Source organism: Panicum virgatum, chromosome 3K (assembly GCF_016808335.1).
Source record: "Panicum virgatum strain AP13 chromosome 3K, P.virgatum_v5, whole genome shotgun sequence".
Classification (NCBI taxonomy): Eukaryota; Viridiplantae; Streptophyta; class Magnoliopsida; order Poales; family Poaceae; genus Panicum; species Panicum virgatum.
This window is the reverse complement of record NC_053138.1, coordinates 12,057,266-12,075,233: the sequence shown is the minus strand read 5'-3', so window position 1 is coordinate 12,075,233 and position 17,968 is coordinate 12,057,266. Positions and strand designations below refer to the sequence as shown.

The following is a 17,968-nucleotide window of genomic DNA, read 5'->3' as shown; positions in this document are numbered from 1 at the left end:
ATGACCCTTTGTCCGAGGTGATTGCCAAAAACACCTCGGTTAAATGTTTTTGCCCGCCTTGATTAATGAGTTTTGTAGTAGTGTAAGGTATTTTCATTTGTTATTAGTCAAATTGTTCTAAATTTGATCAAATTTATGTAAAAGAGTAATAATATTTTAAATAATAAATAATAATAATTAAATCCAATATGAAATATATTTTCATAATTTACTTATCCGATGGGTTAGATGCTAACGTTATTCTCAATAAATTGATCAAACTTATACTATTTAAATTTATAACAAAGTAAAATATCTTATCTTTCAGGACGGAAGTCGTAGCTGCCACCGGTTTTGTACTTCAACGTTCATTTTTGTTTTACTCTATATCTTCGGCGCGGACAGACTCGCTGGCGTGCATCTCCGTTCACCGACTCGTGACCTCCGCGCAAGTTGAGTCGAAAACAGGAGGCAGAATGCGATGCGTGCAGCATGAAGGAGCACGTACGCACGGTCAGTGCATGGCAAGATGCGAAACGTGCAGAAAAAGAAGGGCAACGCAAAGGACACGGATCTTCAAAAAGGAACAGAGAAAAATGTAGTACTACGGATGCGCGCAGCGTCAGGGAGGAGCACGCACGGTCACCCAGGAGAGTCCGAGTCCTCCATCATCCGTCAAATCAGAACCTAATCATTGCTGAGAAGAAAGGCAACCGGGACGGACGGACGGACGGACGGACGGATAGGGTGAATGGATGGATGGATGGCTCAATTCAGACTCGCCCGTGTCCTCAACTCCTCTGCAGGCAGTAGTGTTCCACAGCAAGCAGGGTGCAGGAGGAAAGGAAGGACCAGCTAACCGCTGGGTTCCGCTGACAGTGCTCAGGCGGCCACAGCCTCTCCGCAGCGTCGATCACATGCTTGCTCTCATTGGTTTGTCACGGGCACAGATCGAGTGCGATCCGGGTATTCTGGTTATGGATGCTACTTGCAATGGGGTTGGGGACCTTCACTACGTTCAAATCTGGGCATTGCTGGTGTGTCACCACAGCTATTGAGCGTTGTACTTGTTGACCTTTTTGATGTGCCCTGAGGTGCGCGTGACTCCTTATTTGTTGCTAATCGCTTGCTCGACGATGCGGCTTTTTTATAGAGTACTCTCATGTGTAATCATAAAAAGAAAGTGATGGTTCAAGGGAGCGCAGTATTGTGCAGGTGTTCATTTTCTAACCGGATTAGTATGAGGTAAGCTTTGATGTGAACGCCACAAGTCCATTTTCTAACAGGCCTCGTTTAGTTCGTGAATTTTTTTAGATTTTAACACGGTAGCACTTTCGTTGTTATTTGTCAATTAATATTTAATTATGGACTAATTAGACTTAAAAAATTCATCTCGTGCTAATCATTTAGACAGTGTAATTAGTTTTTTTTCAACTACATTTAATGTCCAAAAAATCGTTGTGATGGGTATTGTAGAAAATTTATTTTTTTTAGAACTAAACAGGGCATCCTGTAATACCAAACGGACTTACAGTACCCATACTTTTACCGGCAAGGGCACATTGCTCTGCTGACAAATCTTCGGGCAACAGGTGTAGGGAAGAGGACGGCCCCGTGGACGGCGAGCATGACGTCAGCAGCAGCACGGTAACGAGCAGCAAACTGGAACGTGCAGTGAACAGTGCAGTGCACCTGCTGGCAGCGAGCCGGCGACCTCGCCCTTTCTCTTTGGGGATTAATTAGCTGGGCCCGGGGAGGGGGAGCAAGCCGGGGCCCGCCGCTCAGGGAGTGGGACGGCGGACGCCGAGGTGGGGCCCGCGCTCCCGCCGACAGGGGCCGGCCCACGCGCGCGACCTCACGTGTTTGGGGCGTCGGGAATTCGGATCGAGCCGAGCGAGCCCGGCTGCCCGGCGCCCGCGTGGTCCGGCCGGCGCCGCGCCCGCGATGACCTGTCAGCCAAGCCCCCCCGGCGGCACCGCAGAGCCGCCACATGCCGTGCCGCGTGCCCGCGTCGGGTCGCGTCCCGGCACCTCGGCATCTCCGTGTCTCTTCCCCGTCCCCGGCGGGCGGCGGCGGCGGCGAGCCCCCGTCTGAATCGGGGAGCGTCAAAATCTCTGAACGGGATCGAGCTCGGCGCCCTGTTCCGCGTTGGATTTCAGCGCACGAATTCCCGGAAGGCTACTGCGAGGTGGGCGCCAAGTGCAAACTGCCAAGCGAGTCGCGCACTCTCCATTCCCATCCTCCTCCACGATTCATCCATCCCACGATCTACTCCAGTAGTATTATTGATGGCGGCTAATGCTAGGCTCGGTCGTCCCACACTCCCACTGCACCAACCAGGTTTTGAACGCGCCTGCGGGACAAAATCAGTAGGCTCTACGAAAAGAATCGGATCGAGCGAGTACTCTGTCCTAGCCTCTGCAAGTGTGGGTAGGATAGGGCTCAAATCATCGGCCGTTTGGCCTGTCACGAATCCGGACGAAACGAATTCAGTTCCAAACTACCTCTCCCGTTCGTTGCAACCCTAAGCACTAGTGGTAGGGCTTAGCCCAATTTAGCACTGCCATGACCCATGAGTTTCGGAAGATCAATTGCAAGCGAACTTTTCATGTTCACTTGATTGAATTCAAATATATATAGAAGAGTACTGCAACGACGTCCATATGATGGTTGTTTCTGTTAGTTTCTTTTCTTTTGAAGAAAATTTCTGTTAGTTTCTGTGAGGTCACAGGAAGGTCCTTCCAACTGAATTTTCAGATTGTTCATTGTTTGTGAGTGCCTCCACTACTACCTCTGCCGATTCAGTTGAATGGGTGCCTCCACGATTGTAGAAACAAATCACTCAATGTTCTGAACAAATGAAGAAGAAATTAAGGACACCATCGAAGAAGAGCATTGATGATAGGAGCAAGAATTTACATCCCAAGTGCAGTATGAATCAAATTTTCCTCATACACTTGTTTACCAGAAATAAACATAAAAAAAACAGAGAGAAGAAACACAAAAGTTGCATGATTGATCACATTGCAAACACACAAGAACAAGAAGAACGAAAAGGACGAGAGCTCGCAAGAACACACGAAAACGCATTCTTATTGCTAATTACTCCCCCCAAAGCTCTCGTCGTCTCGCTGGCACCCCAATGCACCGAGCCTGCTCTGCTGGCCTCATCACCACCTCCTCTGCAGGAACGCCAGCCTGTCGTTCTCGACGCCGGCCACCTCCAGCGTGCGGTCGATGCGGCCGACGACGGCCGTCTTGAAGCTGAACGCCCCCTGCGCCCTGGCGCCGCACCCGCGCTGCATTCCCACGACGCCGCTCAGGCTCGCGCGGGACGACTCGACCACCACCACATCGCTCAGCGGCACCCGCTTCCGCGCGCCGCCGCCATTGCCGCCGCCGCAGGCGGAGGCGAGCTCCGGCCGCTGCTTCGGCGCGCTCTGCGACCGCACCTTGGCCTCCGATGCCTGCGTGCTCGACATGTAGTTCGGGCAGCCGTGGAGCGACGGGGAGTAACCGGCCACGGACTTGGTCGGGGTCGCCGGCGCGTGCGCGTGCACGTGCAGGTACCGCGGCGTGCTCTGCGCCGTCGCCGGCCGGGCCTTCTCCAGCGCGCACCACTCGTGGTCCGGGAACTGGCGCGACGTCGGCACGGCGATGCGCGGCGGCCCGGCGGACAGGTAGCACGGCAGCGGCGAGCACGCGGAGTTGGCGCACCACTCCTCGCCGCCGCTGCTGCCGGCGTCGAGCAGCGGGGAGCTCGCCCGGCGCGAGGACGACCGCGACTTGGGCCGGCCCGGGTCCACCTCCACGATCTTGGGGCTCCTGTCGTACCCGTACGACGAGGACTCGATGCTCGCCGACAGCCGCCGGCTGCCGTACGCCGCCGCGCCGTGCTCGCTCCGCGTGTCGTCCGCGTACCGCTCTTGCTGCACCGGCCGATCATCCCGACACGTCAGCAAACATCGACGGGGATGACGAGACGAGACGACGGACAGCGCCGGCCGACGAGTATGGGAAAGGCATTCGTTCGTACCAGCGAGTAGCGCGGCCGGACGGGCGGGTGGTGGAGCTGCGGGAGGACGGGGACGCCGGCGCGGCGCGCGCGCACGGCGGCCTGCGCGCGGACGAGGGCCTGCATGCTCTGGAGCGTGGCGGCCGCCTGCCGGCGCACGAGGTAGCCGCGCACCAGCGCCTGCAGCTTCACCAGCGCCTTGAGCGCGCGCAACGCCTTCTTCGCCTGCGCGCAGAGAGAACAGTGGTGGTTTGAAGCAGAGCAAGGCGTACGGACATGGCGAGAGACAACGGGGCACTGTTCGATTCGATCACGGAGTTTGGACCGGTGCGATGCTGCTTACCAGGAATCCCCGGAACGCCGTCTGGATCCTGACGGCGGCGGCGGCGCGCCCGCCGGCGGTGGCGAGGACGGGCGCGGCCGCGGCGCGTCCCTTGCTGGTGAGCCGTACAACGGCGACGGCCGCCTGGGCCGCCGCTACGGCCGCGTCCGCCGCCGCCGCGGTGGCCGCGGCTACGGCGATGGCGTGCTTGCTCTGCTCCCGCTCCCGGTCCGTCTCGGCGTAGGCCGCGGACCGGAGCCACGCGGCCTCGGCCGCGCGCGCGATCGCCGCGTTGCCGGCCGAGACGGGCGCGGCCTGGGCGGCGGCGGCCTCCGCCGTGTCCCGGGAGGACTTGCCGAAGCTCCAGCGCTTGGCGCTGGCTGGCGGGGGCAGCGACTGGTGGTCCTCCCGCTGGCGCCTCTGCTGGTCTTTGGCCTGCTCCTTCTTGCCCAGGAAGCTGCGGAACCACCGCGCCGCCTTGCCCATCGCCGGACCTGGGTGGCGGGCGGACGCTGGTAGAGTGAGAAGGCACACGAGTGAGGCGAGGTGACGGCTGTTAGAGGAGGAGCCGAGTTTTGAATATGAGAGGGAAGACGGAAGGAAGCGTGCGAGTGGGCGCGGGTTCGAAATAAAAAGGGGTGGGGAGAGACGCCGAGGAGGTCACAGCGGCCATTAGCGGACAAAGCGAAGAAGCATGGGCCTCTCTGATCTCACTCTGCTTGCTCTCTCTCCCCCCCTGATCACCATTAAAGTAAAGTAAAGAAACGGAAACGGATGCGAGCGAGGGAGTAGCGTGATGAGAGAGAGGGATCGATCGGAGGGAGAGATTTGTTTGGGCACTCGAGGTTCGAAAACGGACAGCGTCAGCCCAAAAAGACGCAAACAAGAAAGGGGCAGAAAGAAAAGGAGGACGACCAGTTCGGGAGCAACAGGTGTAGAGCGCATTTTGGAAACAAGAACATCTGCAAGCAGTCTTCTGCTTACCGGTCCAAAAGGCCGACCGACCGAGAGGTGGTTATCTACGTACTGATCTTTGCGTCAAATCAAAATTACGTGCATGAGAGAGAGAGAATCTCGCCTACCCTTTTATCCTCCATCAGGGTGTGAGGGCTTAAAACAGCGGAGTATGTACGTGGTGGTGCCCCAGCCCAGGCAATTAAGCCCAAGTTGGCAAGAAAAGCTAAGCAAGCTACACCGCGCAACACATGGCGGACGCGCATGAGACGAGAGGGAGGGGACGAGCGAGGCGGGATCGATGCGGCCGTCGAATGGGACAACGCGCGTACCGCGAGCACGCACGATCCTCATCCACAGCACTCGCAGCCCGACATGCAACAGCCAACCATGCATGCGAGACGGACAAGTAAAAACTGCAGATGCAAACCAAACAGCACTACGGGTGGGCTGGGGGAGTTGAAGAGCGATCGAGCAGTGACCACGCACCTCGATCGGGATGAAGACGAGGGAGCTCGCCGACGGCTAGCTGCGGCAGCGAAGGGGGGTCTCGGGCCGTCGGGGCTTTTGAGCTCCTGCGACCACCACCACCTGCGTCCACTGCGGCCACTCCCGTGAGCGGCCTTGACCTGCACCAGAGCGGATCGGAGCTAGCGCGCCCAGCCACGACCAACTAGTCCACTACGTACGGCAGCATCTCCTCCGTGCCCATCAGCCCGTACGATCGGATCGCAGCTACTAGTTAGCTAGCTAGCACGGCAAAAAAAGGCGAGATGCTCACCGGGCAGTAGCCTGCCAACGGCTAAGGCGGTGGAGGAGCTAGGACCCCAGCGGCAGGAGATCCCGCACGGACGGCGGTCGATCCCGTCACGGCCGGAGACGACGCAGCAAAGCTGGCTTCTCCACACTCTACACTTACGTACTAGTAGCTAGCGCACTACCCGCGCAGCGCCATCGGCAATTCGGCATGCATGGCATGGAGACGACTCGACGCCGGCGCAGCATGCAGGAGCTAAATAAGCTAGCAGGCCAGGTCACCCGCGTAGCTAGGCTTGCAACTCATGGCGGAAAAAGGCGACCGCGGAAGGAGAGGACGGACACGGACTGGATGGAGGGAAGAAAAGCAGGCAACGGCATGATGCACAGCCGGCTTGCAGCTGCAGTGGTGGTGGTTTAGACATGACGGGCCGGGCATGTTAGATGGTGTGTGTATTCAGTTCATATCTCGTATAACAAACCGTGTGCTGTTAGTAGATTAGTTGTAGGATATCTTGTTGTAATCCTAGATCTCGGCCAGGTTGTTACACGGGTGCATCTTGTAATCCACGGTGGGGCTATTCCCATCCTATATTAACACGTACAGCGGCCTCTACGGAGGTTTAACGCTTCCACCAAATCTCACATGGTACCAAGAGCCAACTGCCTCTAGATTGCATCTAGAATGGCGACCTCCAACTCTTCCCTTGGTCAGGCCATTGCCTCACCATTTGTTCTTCCCGTTCCCGTCACCGAGAAGCTATCCAAGAATAATCTTGGTCTATGGAAGCTCCAGGTGCTGCCGGCCATTCGAGGTGCCCTGCTGGAGGGGTTCCTTGATGGGTCTACTGCGGCACCATCGAAGGAGATCGACGTCAAGCACGGCGACAAGACCGTCAAGGAGGCCAACCCGGAGTATGCCTCATGGGTGGCCCGCGATCAGCAGGTGCTGAGCTATCTGCTCAGCAACATGACCAGAGACGTCATGGCGCAAGTCGCCATGGCAAAAACAGCTGCCGAATTATGGGCAGCTGTGGAGGAGATCTATTCCTCCCAAAGCCGAGTGCGTTCGGTGAACACCCGCATCGCGCTCGCCACGACAAAGAAGGGGAACTCCACTGCCTCGGAGTACCTTGCCAAGATGAAGTCCTATGCTGATGAGATGAAGGATGCCGGGAGACCTCTCGGCGACGACGAGTTCACGTCATACATCTTGACGGGACTGGATCAGGAGGATTATAATCCTCTTGTCTCGGCTGTCCTCACCAGGATCGAGCCGATCTCCTACACCGAACTGGTCACCCAGATCACCAGCTTCGAAGCCCGGTTGGAGATGCAATGTGGTGGCCGTGGTGGCCGCAATGGTGGCCGTGGCCGTGGCTCCGGCACTGGAGGCCGGGGTCGTGGCAACGGCAATGGTGGACAAAAGCAAAGGTACAATGGCAGGTGTCAAGTCTGCCTCAAGAAGGGACACAGTGCGGTCAACTGTTGGCATCGCTTCGACCAAGACTATGTCCCTGATGAAAGGAACGTCAATGCTGCCACCAACTCCTGCGGCATCGACACGAATTGGTATACCGATACGGGTGCCACTGATCACGTGACGGGCGAGCTTGAGAAGCTTTCCACCCACGACAAGTACACTGGAACAGATCAAATCCGCACTGCTAGCGGATCAGGTATGAACATTAACCATATCGGTCATGCTATTGTTCGTACCCCTACTCGCAATTTGCATCTAAATAATGTTCTTCACGTTCCACAAGCCAAGAAAAATCTTGTTTCCGTTCATCGTCTTGCCAAAGACAATAATGCTTTTCTTGAATTTCATCCTGATTCATTCTTTATCAAGGATCAGGCAACGAGGAGAACTCTTTTGGAAGGCAAATGTAGATCTGGTCTCTACCCCCTACCGAAGCCAAGCAAAGACGCCTTCAGTGCCGTCAAAGCCTCTACCATGAGATGGCACAGTCGGCTGGGTCACCATGCCTTTCCCATAGTTCAGCGTGTCATTAGTGAAAATAAGCTGCCTTGTGCTAGGGAGGTTCATCAACACTCCATTTGTAACACTTGTCAGCAAGCTAAGAGTCACCAACTTCCCTACCCCAAGTCATCCAGCACCTCTAAATTTCCCTTAGATTTAATATTTTCTGATGTATGGGGACCTGCTTCTACTTCGGTTGGGCGAAATAAATTTTATGTGAGCTTTATTGATGATTATAGCAAGTTTACCTGGATCTACTTGCTCAAGCATAAGTCTGATGTTTTTCAATGCTTTAATGACTTCCAAAATCTTGTTGAGCTCCTGTTTAATATAAAAATTGTTGCTATGCAAACGGATTGGGGAGGAGAATATGAGAAGCTCAATTCTTTCTTCCAGAGGGTCGGCATCACTCATTTAGTGTCTTGCCCTCATGCTCACCAGCAGAATGGAGCAGCAGAACGTAAGCATCGACACATTGTTGAAGTTGGCTTATCTCTATTATCTCATGCATCCATGCCTCTTAAATTTTGGGGTGAAGCTTTCCTTGCCGCTACATATCTTATTAATCGCACTCCCAGCAAGGTGATTGATTTTCAAACACCTCTTGAGAGTCTATTCCATGAGAAACCCGACTACTCTATGCTGAAAGTTTACGGGTGTGCATGCTGGCCGAATTTGCGTCCCTATAATTCCAGAAAGCTAGCCTTTCGATCCAAATGTTGTGCATTTCTTGGATACAGCAATCTTCACAAAGGATTCAAATGCCTTGATATCTCTACCGGACGCGTTTACATCTCTCGAGATGTTGTCTTTGATGAAGAAGTTTTCCCTTTCTCTGAGCTTCATGACAATGCCGGTGCAATTCTTCATAAAGAAATAAGCCTCCTTCCACCTGATTTACTTAGTCCTTTTATGCTTGTTAGGGGTACAACAATATCTAGTACTGATGTGGCTAATAGTTCAAATAATTTACCTGTAACTACTGATGCTTTTTCTCCTGAAAATTTGGCTTCGGAAGGTTTTTCTGGTGATGGTGATACGCAGGGGGAGCACGTTCTCAATCCCGAAGAGGATTTGCCTGCAGCTGCAGCACCTGCGCCAGGCGAATCGCCCTCCGACTCCGTGCCGTCCAGCCTAGGCGAATCGCCCTCTGATGCTGCGGCTAACGACCCCGCCACCGAACCAGCACATGACACGGCTTCGCATGCTCCCGCCTCGCCGACCCGCGCGGCCCTTGTGGCTCCTCCTGTGGTGTCTGCGGATCCAGGGGAGAAACATGACCAAAAACTCGCGCACAAAGTGGGATCCGCAAGCCGAAGACTTATACAGATGGCACGGTCAGGTATGGGCTATTAACAGAAAATTCTGAGCCTAGTTCTCTTGATGCAGCACTTGAAAATAAAAATTGGAGGCGTGCTATGGATCAAGAATATGATGCTCTCCTCAAGAACAAGACTTGGCATCTTGTTCCCTCACAAGCAGGCAGAAATATAATTGACTGTAAGTGGGTTTACAAAATTAAGCGTAAACCAGATGGCACTATTGACAGGTACAAGGCCAGGTTAGTTGCAAAAGGTTTTAAACAAAGATATGGCATTGACTACGATGATACATTTAGTGCTGTAGTGAAGGCAGCTACTATCAGACTTGTACTCTCCATTGCAGTATCTAATAACTGGAGTCTTCGCCAGCTAGATGTACAGAACGCATTTCTTCATGGTATTCTTGAAGAAGAAGTGTTCATGAGGCAGCCCCCTGGGTATGAAAGTAAGAAACATCCACACTATGTGTGTAAGTTAGATAAAGCATTATACGGATTAAAACAAGCTCCTCGTGCTTGGTATTCCCGACTGAGCACAAAACTACAAAGTTTGGGGTTTAAGCCATCCAAAGCTGATGTTTCACTCTTCTATTTTTGCAATGGAGGGGTTACTATGTTCTTGTTAATATATGTTGATGATATTATAGTGGCAAGTTCGTCACAGGAAGCAACTGCAGCGCTTCTACGGAAACTGCAGTCTGAGTTTGCATTGAAGGCCCTTAGTGATCTTCATTATTTCTTGGGCATTGAGGTAAAAAGAATACAACAAGGTATTGTTCTGTCTCAAGGAAAATATACCTCTGATCTACTAAAGAAGGTTGGAATGGTGGACTGTAAACCAGTGAATACACCATTGTCGGCCTCTGAAAAATTGTCAGCATATGAAGGAGAACAATTGGGGCCAACTGATGCAACAAGATATAGAAGCATTGTGGGAGCTCTTCAGTATTTAACTCTTACACGCCCAGATATATCTTTTTCAGTGAACAAGGTATGTCAGTTCTTGCATATGCCAACCACTGTACATTGGACAACTGTCAAAAGAATTTTGCGATATCTAAAGTTTACATCTGGTATTGGTCTTCGAATACATAGAAGTCTCTCTACTCTTGTGAGCGCCTTCTCAGATGCAGACTGGGCCGGTTGTTTGGATGACAGACGTTCAACAGGTGGCTTTGCTATTTTCTTGGGTTCTAATCTTATTTCATGGACAGCTCGAAAACAAGCCATAGTTTCAAGGTCTAGTACTGAAGCAGAGTATAAGTCAATGGCCAATGCTACTGCTGAAATTATGTGGGTACAGACTTTGTTGCAAGAACTTGGGGTAAGAGCTCCTACTTCTGCTCGTCTATGGTGTGATAATATTGGTGCTACATACTTGTCGGCAAATCCAGTGTTTCATGCTAGAACAAAGCATATTGAGGTAGATTTTCACTTCGTCAGAGAACGAGTAGCTCAAGGGCTTCTTCAGATCAGATTTGTCTCTACAGATGATCGAGTCGCGGATGGTTTTACAAAAGCACTTCCAGTTCTACAGCTTGAAGTTTTTAGGAACAATCTCAACCTTCAAAAGGTGTGATTGAGGGGGAGTGTTAGATGGTGTGTGTATTCAGTTCTTATCCCGTGTAACAAATCGTGTGCTGTTAGTAGATTAGTTGTAGGATATCTTGTTGTAATCCTAGATCTCGGCCAGGTTGTTACACGGGTGCATCTTGTAAGCCACGGTGGGGGCTATTCCCATCCTATATTAACACGCACAGCGGCCTCTACGGAGGTTTAACGCTTCCGCCAAATCTCACAGGGCATGCAGCAGAGTGCCGAGGCGATTTAGGGCGAGCCGCTTAGCTTTGGTTTGATGATATCGGCGATCCAGCGTGCGCGCGTTTGCAGTTTCGCACTGTGCTCTCTCGCGTCGCGCTCGCTCGCGTGCGTGCATGATGGTGTATGGGCCGGCCTGCTGCACGTGCGCCGCCCGGGCCGGGTTGCCTGCCTGTCTGCGACGCGCCATGGTCGCCGTACCAGCAGCGCATGTGGGCGGGTGCGCCACCACGTACTGCGCTGCAGGGCGGTAGTGAAGCCGAAGCGAAGCATGCATCATTGTGTTGTACCCTTCTCTGCAATCAGCATGCCGGCCGTCATGGGGGCTAGGTGTGTTTAGCAGGCGTGCACGGCGCGTGATGGGGAGCGTTACGGATGGAGTGGCGTTTGTTCGATCTGCTGGGAGCTACTCGATCTAGCTGGCATGGCCTGCGTTCGAATTTGAATCCTAGTCGCATGTATATCATAATGGTACGGTCAAGGTACGTGTTTACACATGCACGATGTAGTACCAATGCACCATGCATGATCAGCTAGCGCACCATGTGCAAGTACATGCCGTCCGGACCAAGATCTAGGCTCTGGGGCCTCCGACCTTTTTCATCAACCGATTTTGCAAAAAGGCATACCTTGGTCGACGGATGTATTTTATAAATGATGACCAAATCAGCTCGATCGAGTGACAGACAATTTTCTAAGATAATCTTTTCTCTTATCTCGACAGTTTTGATATAAACAACAACCGTTACAATAAACATATTCTCCACAACATGAGTTTCATGAGGATTGAGGATTAAATAACAAACCACATTAGCAATTTTGATCACTTGGCAGTGTCATGGTGAAGAGGGATGAGGAAAAGTTTTATCGGATAAGAGAGGAATTTCATCGCTCATGGAACTCTGCCGGAATAGTTTCAAATCTCAGTGTTGGTAACTGTGCTATGAAGATTTACACTGAGATTGTCCTAACTAATATAAGATTATACTCCCTCCATATCGTAATTACATGACGTTTAGGACATGAGTTAGCATACCAAGGAGTGATTAGTTAGGAGTAATTTTTCCATGTTTGCCCTTATTAAATATGGTGTCGGGTGCACCCTGAGCATAAAACACACGCTACTCGATTGGTCACGGAAGCTCTGGTTCGAGTACTGGTGGCCCCGATTTATTTTGTTTATCATCATGTTTTTGCATGGGCGTGCATGCGCGTTGGTTTCGGACGGGGACGCCGGACGCATGCAGGCGCGTTGCTTTCGTTCGGGCGGGACGTGATGGCGCGCACTGGGTGGGAGGCCAAGTTTCGCTCGCTCGTTTTCGTTGGTTTCGTGCACATTTTTGCCACCGCGCGTTGGCTGCCGCTCAAACAAATTTTCCGGCACATTTTTATCCTGGCGCTCTGCCTTCTCTCCTTGCCTATTTAACCATGCAGCGCTCGTCATTCATTTGTTGCGCACAATTGTTTTGTAGGCTTTTATGGAGTACTCGCCACACCTTGCAAACCGGATGTTTCTAACACTACATGGTATCTCATGGAAGCAATGAAAGTGAAAGGTTGCAACAAGTTTCAGATTGCTCACATGAAAAAAGAAACTCTAGAAAGAGAAGTTCGGCTTCCATCTTGTATCCCTTGTGATCCTTCAGTGCTAGTAGGCATTCTTGTTGCATGAAACAATTTAATTAGTAGGCATTCTTGTAACAGTTTAGCATTTATCTAGAACATGCGTCTTACCGATGCATTGGCGTCGTTCGACAGCAAGCCCTTGTACTGCTCCATGAAAATCTCGCAGTCCACTTTGATGCGGCCGAGCATGGCGCTGATGGAGTAGTCCGCGTGGACGAGACCACAGCTAGGGCATGGATGGAACCGCGAGTGTGCACGGTTCCATGCTTCGCGATCCTCATGAACGAGACCACAGCGACCGCATACAAACGCCCCCGGCGGCAAGGAATCTAGCACCACCTCCATGGAATCCGGCACCACGTCCATGGAGTCCGGCGGGAGCTCCAGCAACTCCGGTGTGATGCCCTCGTCCGGCGCCTGCGAGTCCAGCGCCACGCCGTCTGCGACGACCTCCTGCGAATCCAGCACCACCTCCATGGAGTCCGGCGGGAGCTCCAGCAACTCCGGTGTGATGCCCTTGTCCGGCTCCTGCGAGTCTAGCGCCACGCCGTTCGCGGCGACCTCCTGCGAATCCGGCACCATACCGTCCGCGGCGAGCACCACGATGACCTCGTCTGGCTCTTATGAATCCTGCGCGACGGAGAGCAGCGGGTCGGAGTCGTCCACGGACAGCAGCGGATCGACGACGTCCTCCGCGGCGACCTCCTCCGACTCCGGCCCGATGTCCTCCACGGCGAGCGCCTCCGACTCCGGCCCAATGCCGTCCGCGGCGACCAGCACCCGAGCGCCGCCGGTCTCCATAGCGATGAAACGAAGTAGTAGTACTCCGCGTGAGGGAGATGAAGTAGTCCGCGTGCGCGTGATCTCTTTAGTCGAGGAGTCCGCGATTAATGACAAGGAGACGCGAACGGGCGGGCGGCGCGCGTGCCTGGCTAGGGGCAATCCCGTCCAAAGTTTAACTCGGCCTTCACAACGTCAAAAATTGACGCAACTAGCCTGGCCTCCAGGACATCGTCTAATTAGGATACGGAGGGAGTAGATTGTTTGCTATTTTAAAATAGAAACCTGTTTCAATCAAGGGGGCTGTCACTCTTGTAGTGGATTTGCTACCTTTTGCGTCAATAAACATGAGTGATCTACTACCTTTGCTGAAGCACACTTGAGTGATCGATCTGTCTTCCCCACTCAGAAGTTTATCCGGCGGTAACCGAACGAACCGACTGCCACTTGGGCTTGTCCAACACTCGATGCCTGCTGTTCGAGACTTGTGCGTGACGGTGAAGGCAGTATGGCCGACGGCCATATCGATCTACCGTGCGAACGAATTCGTCGGCACGAGGCGATTAGCGCCACGTACGTGGACGCACACACCCCATCATCGGTAGCAAGCCGTAGACCGCACTGTACTTGCGGTGATGCGGATTATACGAAGCGACAGCATTGCATCGTCTCGAGCCCACCCACCGGCCACCGGTCCAGTGTCCGCAAGAACGACGCCGGTTGCCGAGGCGCGTGAACGCGACCCCTCCAACCGAGACAGCCTACATCCCCGCCGGCGCAAAGCGGAGCTGCAAGCGCAATCATTCGACGTCGACCACCGTGGTCATCATCACGCGTCGCCGTAAAAGCAGTTGCTCCGATCCGCCAGCCAGCTAACCCATGCGGGACCCGTGGGTGGGTTGGCCGCCGCCCGACGGGCCGGGTCGCCGGCGCGCCGCCCCGGCCGGTGACGCGGCGGACGGCAGCTGGCCACGCGCAGCTTTCCAGGTCCCAGGCCAGCTCCTCCGGCCAGATGGGCTTGACTCCTTTTTCCCGTGGCCGTGCCCGTGACCCGCACGCACGCCCGCGCCGCGCCCAGCGGCCTAGCCGCGGAATTGCGGAAGAAACCACAGCACGAGAGGGTAGCGGCGGCCGAACTCGGACCGCAGGGGCTTTTCCGTCCTTTCTCCGAACCGTGGTCCGAAATATGCGGGGTCGTCGACGGACGCGCATGCATACATCTACCTGCCTGTGGCGAGATACAATCGTCTGGACCACCGTACCTGCCACACAGTTTGTACTAGTACTCCGTAGTTTGTACTACTAGTAGTGTTCATTGCCTAGGGTGATTTCCTTTAATCTTTTTTTTACCGGTCTGGACCAGCTCGCACGCATGCATGTGGTACGGCGCACGGAGTGGAGCTGGTGGTGGTGGGGATAGGTCGATACATATGCGGTAGGATCATGGATAGGATTGGGTTGGGTACGTCCGTACGTGACGGTTATATTATTGATCCAAGCATTCGAATGCGCGGCGCATGCATGGAGACGGCCGGCCTCGGTAACAAATTCAAACCGCACGTACGAATTGCGATGCAAGTGTACGAGCAAACAATGAGGAGAAACTCGCGCGCGGGCAGGCGTTCGTGCGGTACGCCGCACCGTGCTACCGTCCGAACGAACGCACGGCTCCCGAATCATTCCGCCGGGCCAGGCCCGTAGTAAATAAGCACCGCACGGGAGCAAGCACGCGCATGCATGTACCCTGCTGCCCCCGCACGGCCCGCTCCCCCTCTCCTCGCCGCCACCATTCGAAACCACAACGCCCGGCGGCGGCGCCGCCGCCGGGCGAGGCGTACGTACATACGGAGTACTACACTACTACTACGCGAGAGCTGTGCGTGCACGTGACCTCGCCTGCCGGCACCAGCGTCGCCATCGCGTCAGCCATCTCCTCTCCGGGCACCCGATCGAGGCGGGAGGCGTTGCCTTTTGTTTACCCGTTCCCGTGTGACACGACGGCTTCCCTGGGGCCGCGCGGGTCGGGTGCCGGCCGGGGCGCGCACCCCACACCATACAGACACCGACCGGCTGCCCTCCTGCAGCTAAGATCCTGGAATATTTTTTTAAATTTGGAGGGAGACACGCAGACAGCAACCACGTCCGTCGGATCTCGCAGTTTTGAGAGAGAGGGAGAGAGAGAGAGAGAGAGAGCAGGCGAGCAGCGCGGAAGGAATCAAGGAATCTTCTCCGGCGACGTCAGGTGACTTCATGGTCGGTTTTATTCCCCTGGAGGGGAGGGGCACTGCCACCACGTCCCGCGGGCGCGGGGCCCCAAGACCGCGCGGCGCTGCCTGCCTCGGGCCGCGGGATTCAAACAGCGACACCAGAGCCCGCCGGCGCGTGGTGCCGAGGGTACGACGGTCATTTGCGCCCGTCGTCGTACCACGACCAGCTCCTGCAGGGCCTGCCCGCAGGGGTCGACACGTTTCGCCCGCCGATGACGTCGCCACGCCGGTGCCTGTTCATACGGCCTCATGCAGTCATGCTGCCGCCTCCGCCGCCGGTCTATCTTCTCCTTTCTCGATTTGTGGTTTCCCGTTGGTTTGCCCTGTTTCCGCATTGGGTTTTCTCCTCTCTGTAAAAAAAACAAAATGCATTTCACGCCTGGTAGGTTCAATGTAGCTTCAACCTCGTGCACGAGGCCAGCTGCCCAAGCACCGTGCTCCGGAGCCGTTTCATCAGGATCCAGTGATCCACTCACTCACTGATCAAAGGCACCCGGGACACGTTCATGGGACGTGCCTGCAGGCTGCAGTGCCGATCAATGAGCACGCCTTTCGCCCGGCCGCGGCTGCCTCGGAGGCCGTGCGAGAACTCGAGCTCTGCTCGACGGCCGCTCCGTGGTCGACCAGGCGGCCTGGCCCTGGCCGGAACACGTCGCGGTGTCCCCTGCCCCGTGCCCGGCCGTGCGCCGGTCGTGCGCGGCACAATGAGGAGGCCGCGTCCGGACCAATCATCATATCGCGCGTGGCTTCGCCGGCCCTGCAGGCACGCCGCGCCGGGGGCCGGGCTCGTCGCGCGCGTGCCCCGGCCGGCCGGCCGTGCACCCACGCCGCCGCCGCCGCTGCGCACGCTCGCAGTCGCAGAGCAAGCACCACCCGCGCCTCCGGAGGGCCGGAAAAGGAGATCGTACTTGCCAGGACGGCAGGACATGCCAGGGGATGCAGGCCGGGCATTATTGTGCCGCCACGTGACCCAACAGGCCGGGCCGGGGAAGCAGGCTGAGGCCCGAAGGCCGAAAGTAAAGTGCCTCTGGTTTCCCTTGATCTTGATCATGGTTTATGATGGTCGTTTCGAACTGACAGTGATTGCTTGCGGTACAAGTGATTTCCGAAGATTTGTTTCGCGTTTTAAACTCTTCCAGTTTTTCAGAAAATCATGATTCGAGCTCTCGAGTCCTTGACGTCTCCTGTTCAGCGAAGTGACGAATACAATTTTTCAGAACATGCGCCTCGGCCCATGGGCCTTGAGCCCTTGACGTCCTGCGTTTAGCGAAATGATGGGTGCTCCCTGCTGATGGCCTCCTATTTTACCCCATTCATGCACGCTTATTTTTTATTTTTTTCTCAGTTACTTTGCCATTTGTCGAACTTTTATTTTTCGGCAAAGTTTTAGAACATGTGTTCAGTACATATTTGTCGAACTTTTATTTTTCGGCATACCCACATGTACTTAGCTTATTTTTTTTAGGCCCATAAATCATTCTTGGGCTACTATCGCCATAGGCCCAAATAATAAGGCTTCCTTTCCAGTCCATCTTCTTATGTGTGCGGCGGCCCGCCAGGACGGGTCCGTCCTTGATAAACAGTCTCTTCGCCCGCCACAGCTATATATCGCTCGGGCTACAAATTCTCGATCCATCGCCTGAAGAATTCCAGGTAAGCTAGAGACGTGAATTGGGCCTAATGTTATATCTTTTTCCGTTCTAACGCTGATTTTCGCAGCCCAATAAGATGTCAGCTCGGTTTATTGGTCTGCTGGCACTTGAATCCATGTTGTGCCATTAATTATAGTTTGAGCCTAGGACTGCACATGAGAAGATTGATTTGATGGAAATGAAGGGCTCGACACACCATGTTCTCCTGTTTCTTTTTTATTTCTTTTTCTTTTGACTTGCATTGGTATTCATGTTACTTGTTTCTTTTTCTTTCACATTCTTTTAGCTCCTTTTCCTCTCGTCGCCGGTTTTGTTTCCTTCCATTACTTGTCTTTTCTTTTTATTTTGTTAATCTTTTATACTATTTTTTCTCTTATTACTTATTTAATTTTTCTTCTCAACTTTGTAGATGTTTTTTTCTCTATTTCATAGTCCATGATAAAGTAAGAAATTTAGCATTTTGTTAGTAAAATCTATGAATTTTTATGATATAG

General features: G+C 53.9%; 1 protein-coding gene across 1 annotated transcript; it reads right to left on the bottom strand.

Annotated features, from left to right (window-relative positions):
* Positions 1–2,849: 2,849 nt before the first annotated feature.
* LOC120697630 lies at positions 2,850–6,306 on the bottom strand. Its single transcript, XM_039980912.1, has 3 exons — positions 4,338–6,306; positions 4,016–4,219; positions 2,850–3,908 (listed from the first exon to the last, which is right to left on the bottom strand). The coding sequence occupies exons 1-3, from the start codon at positions 4,800–4,802 to the stop codon at positions 3,150–3,152; spliced, it is 1,428 nt and encodes a 475-aa protein (XP_039836846.1). The 5' UTR covers positions 4,803–6,306; the 3' UTR covers positions 2,850–3,149.
* Between the last annotated feature and the right edge of the window lie 11,662 nt (positions 6,307–17,968).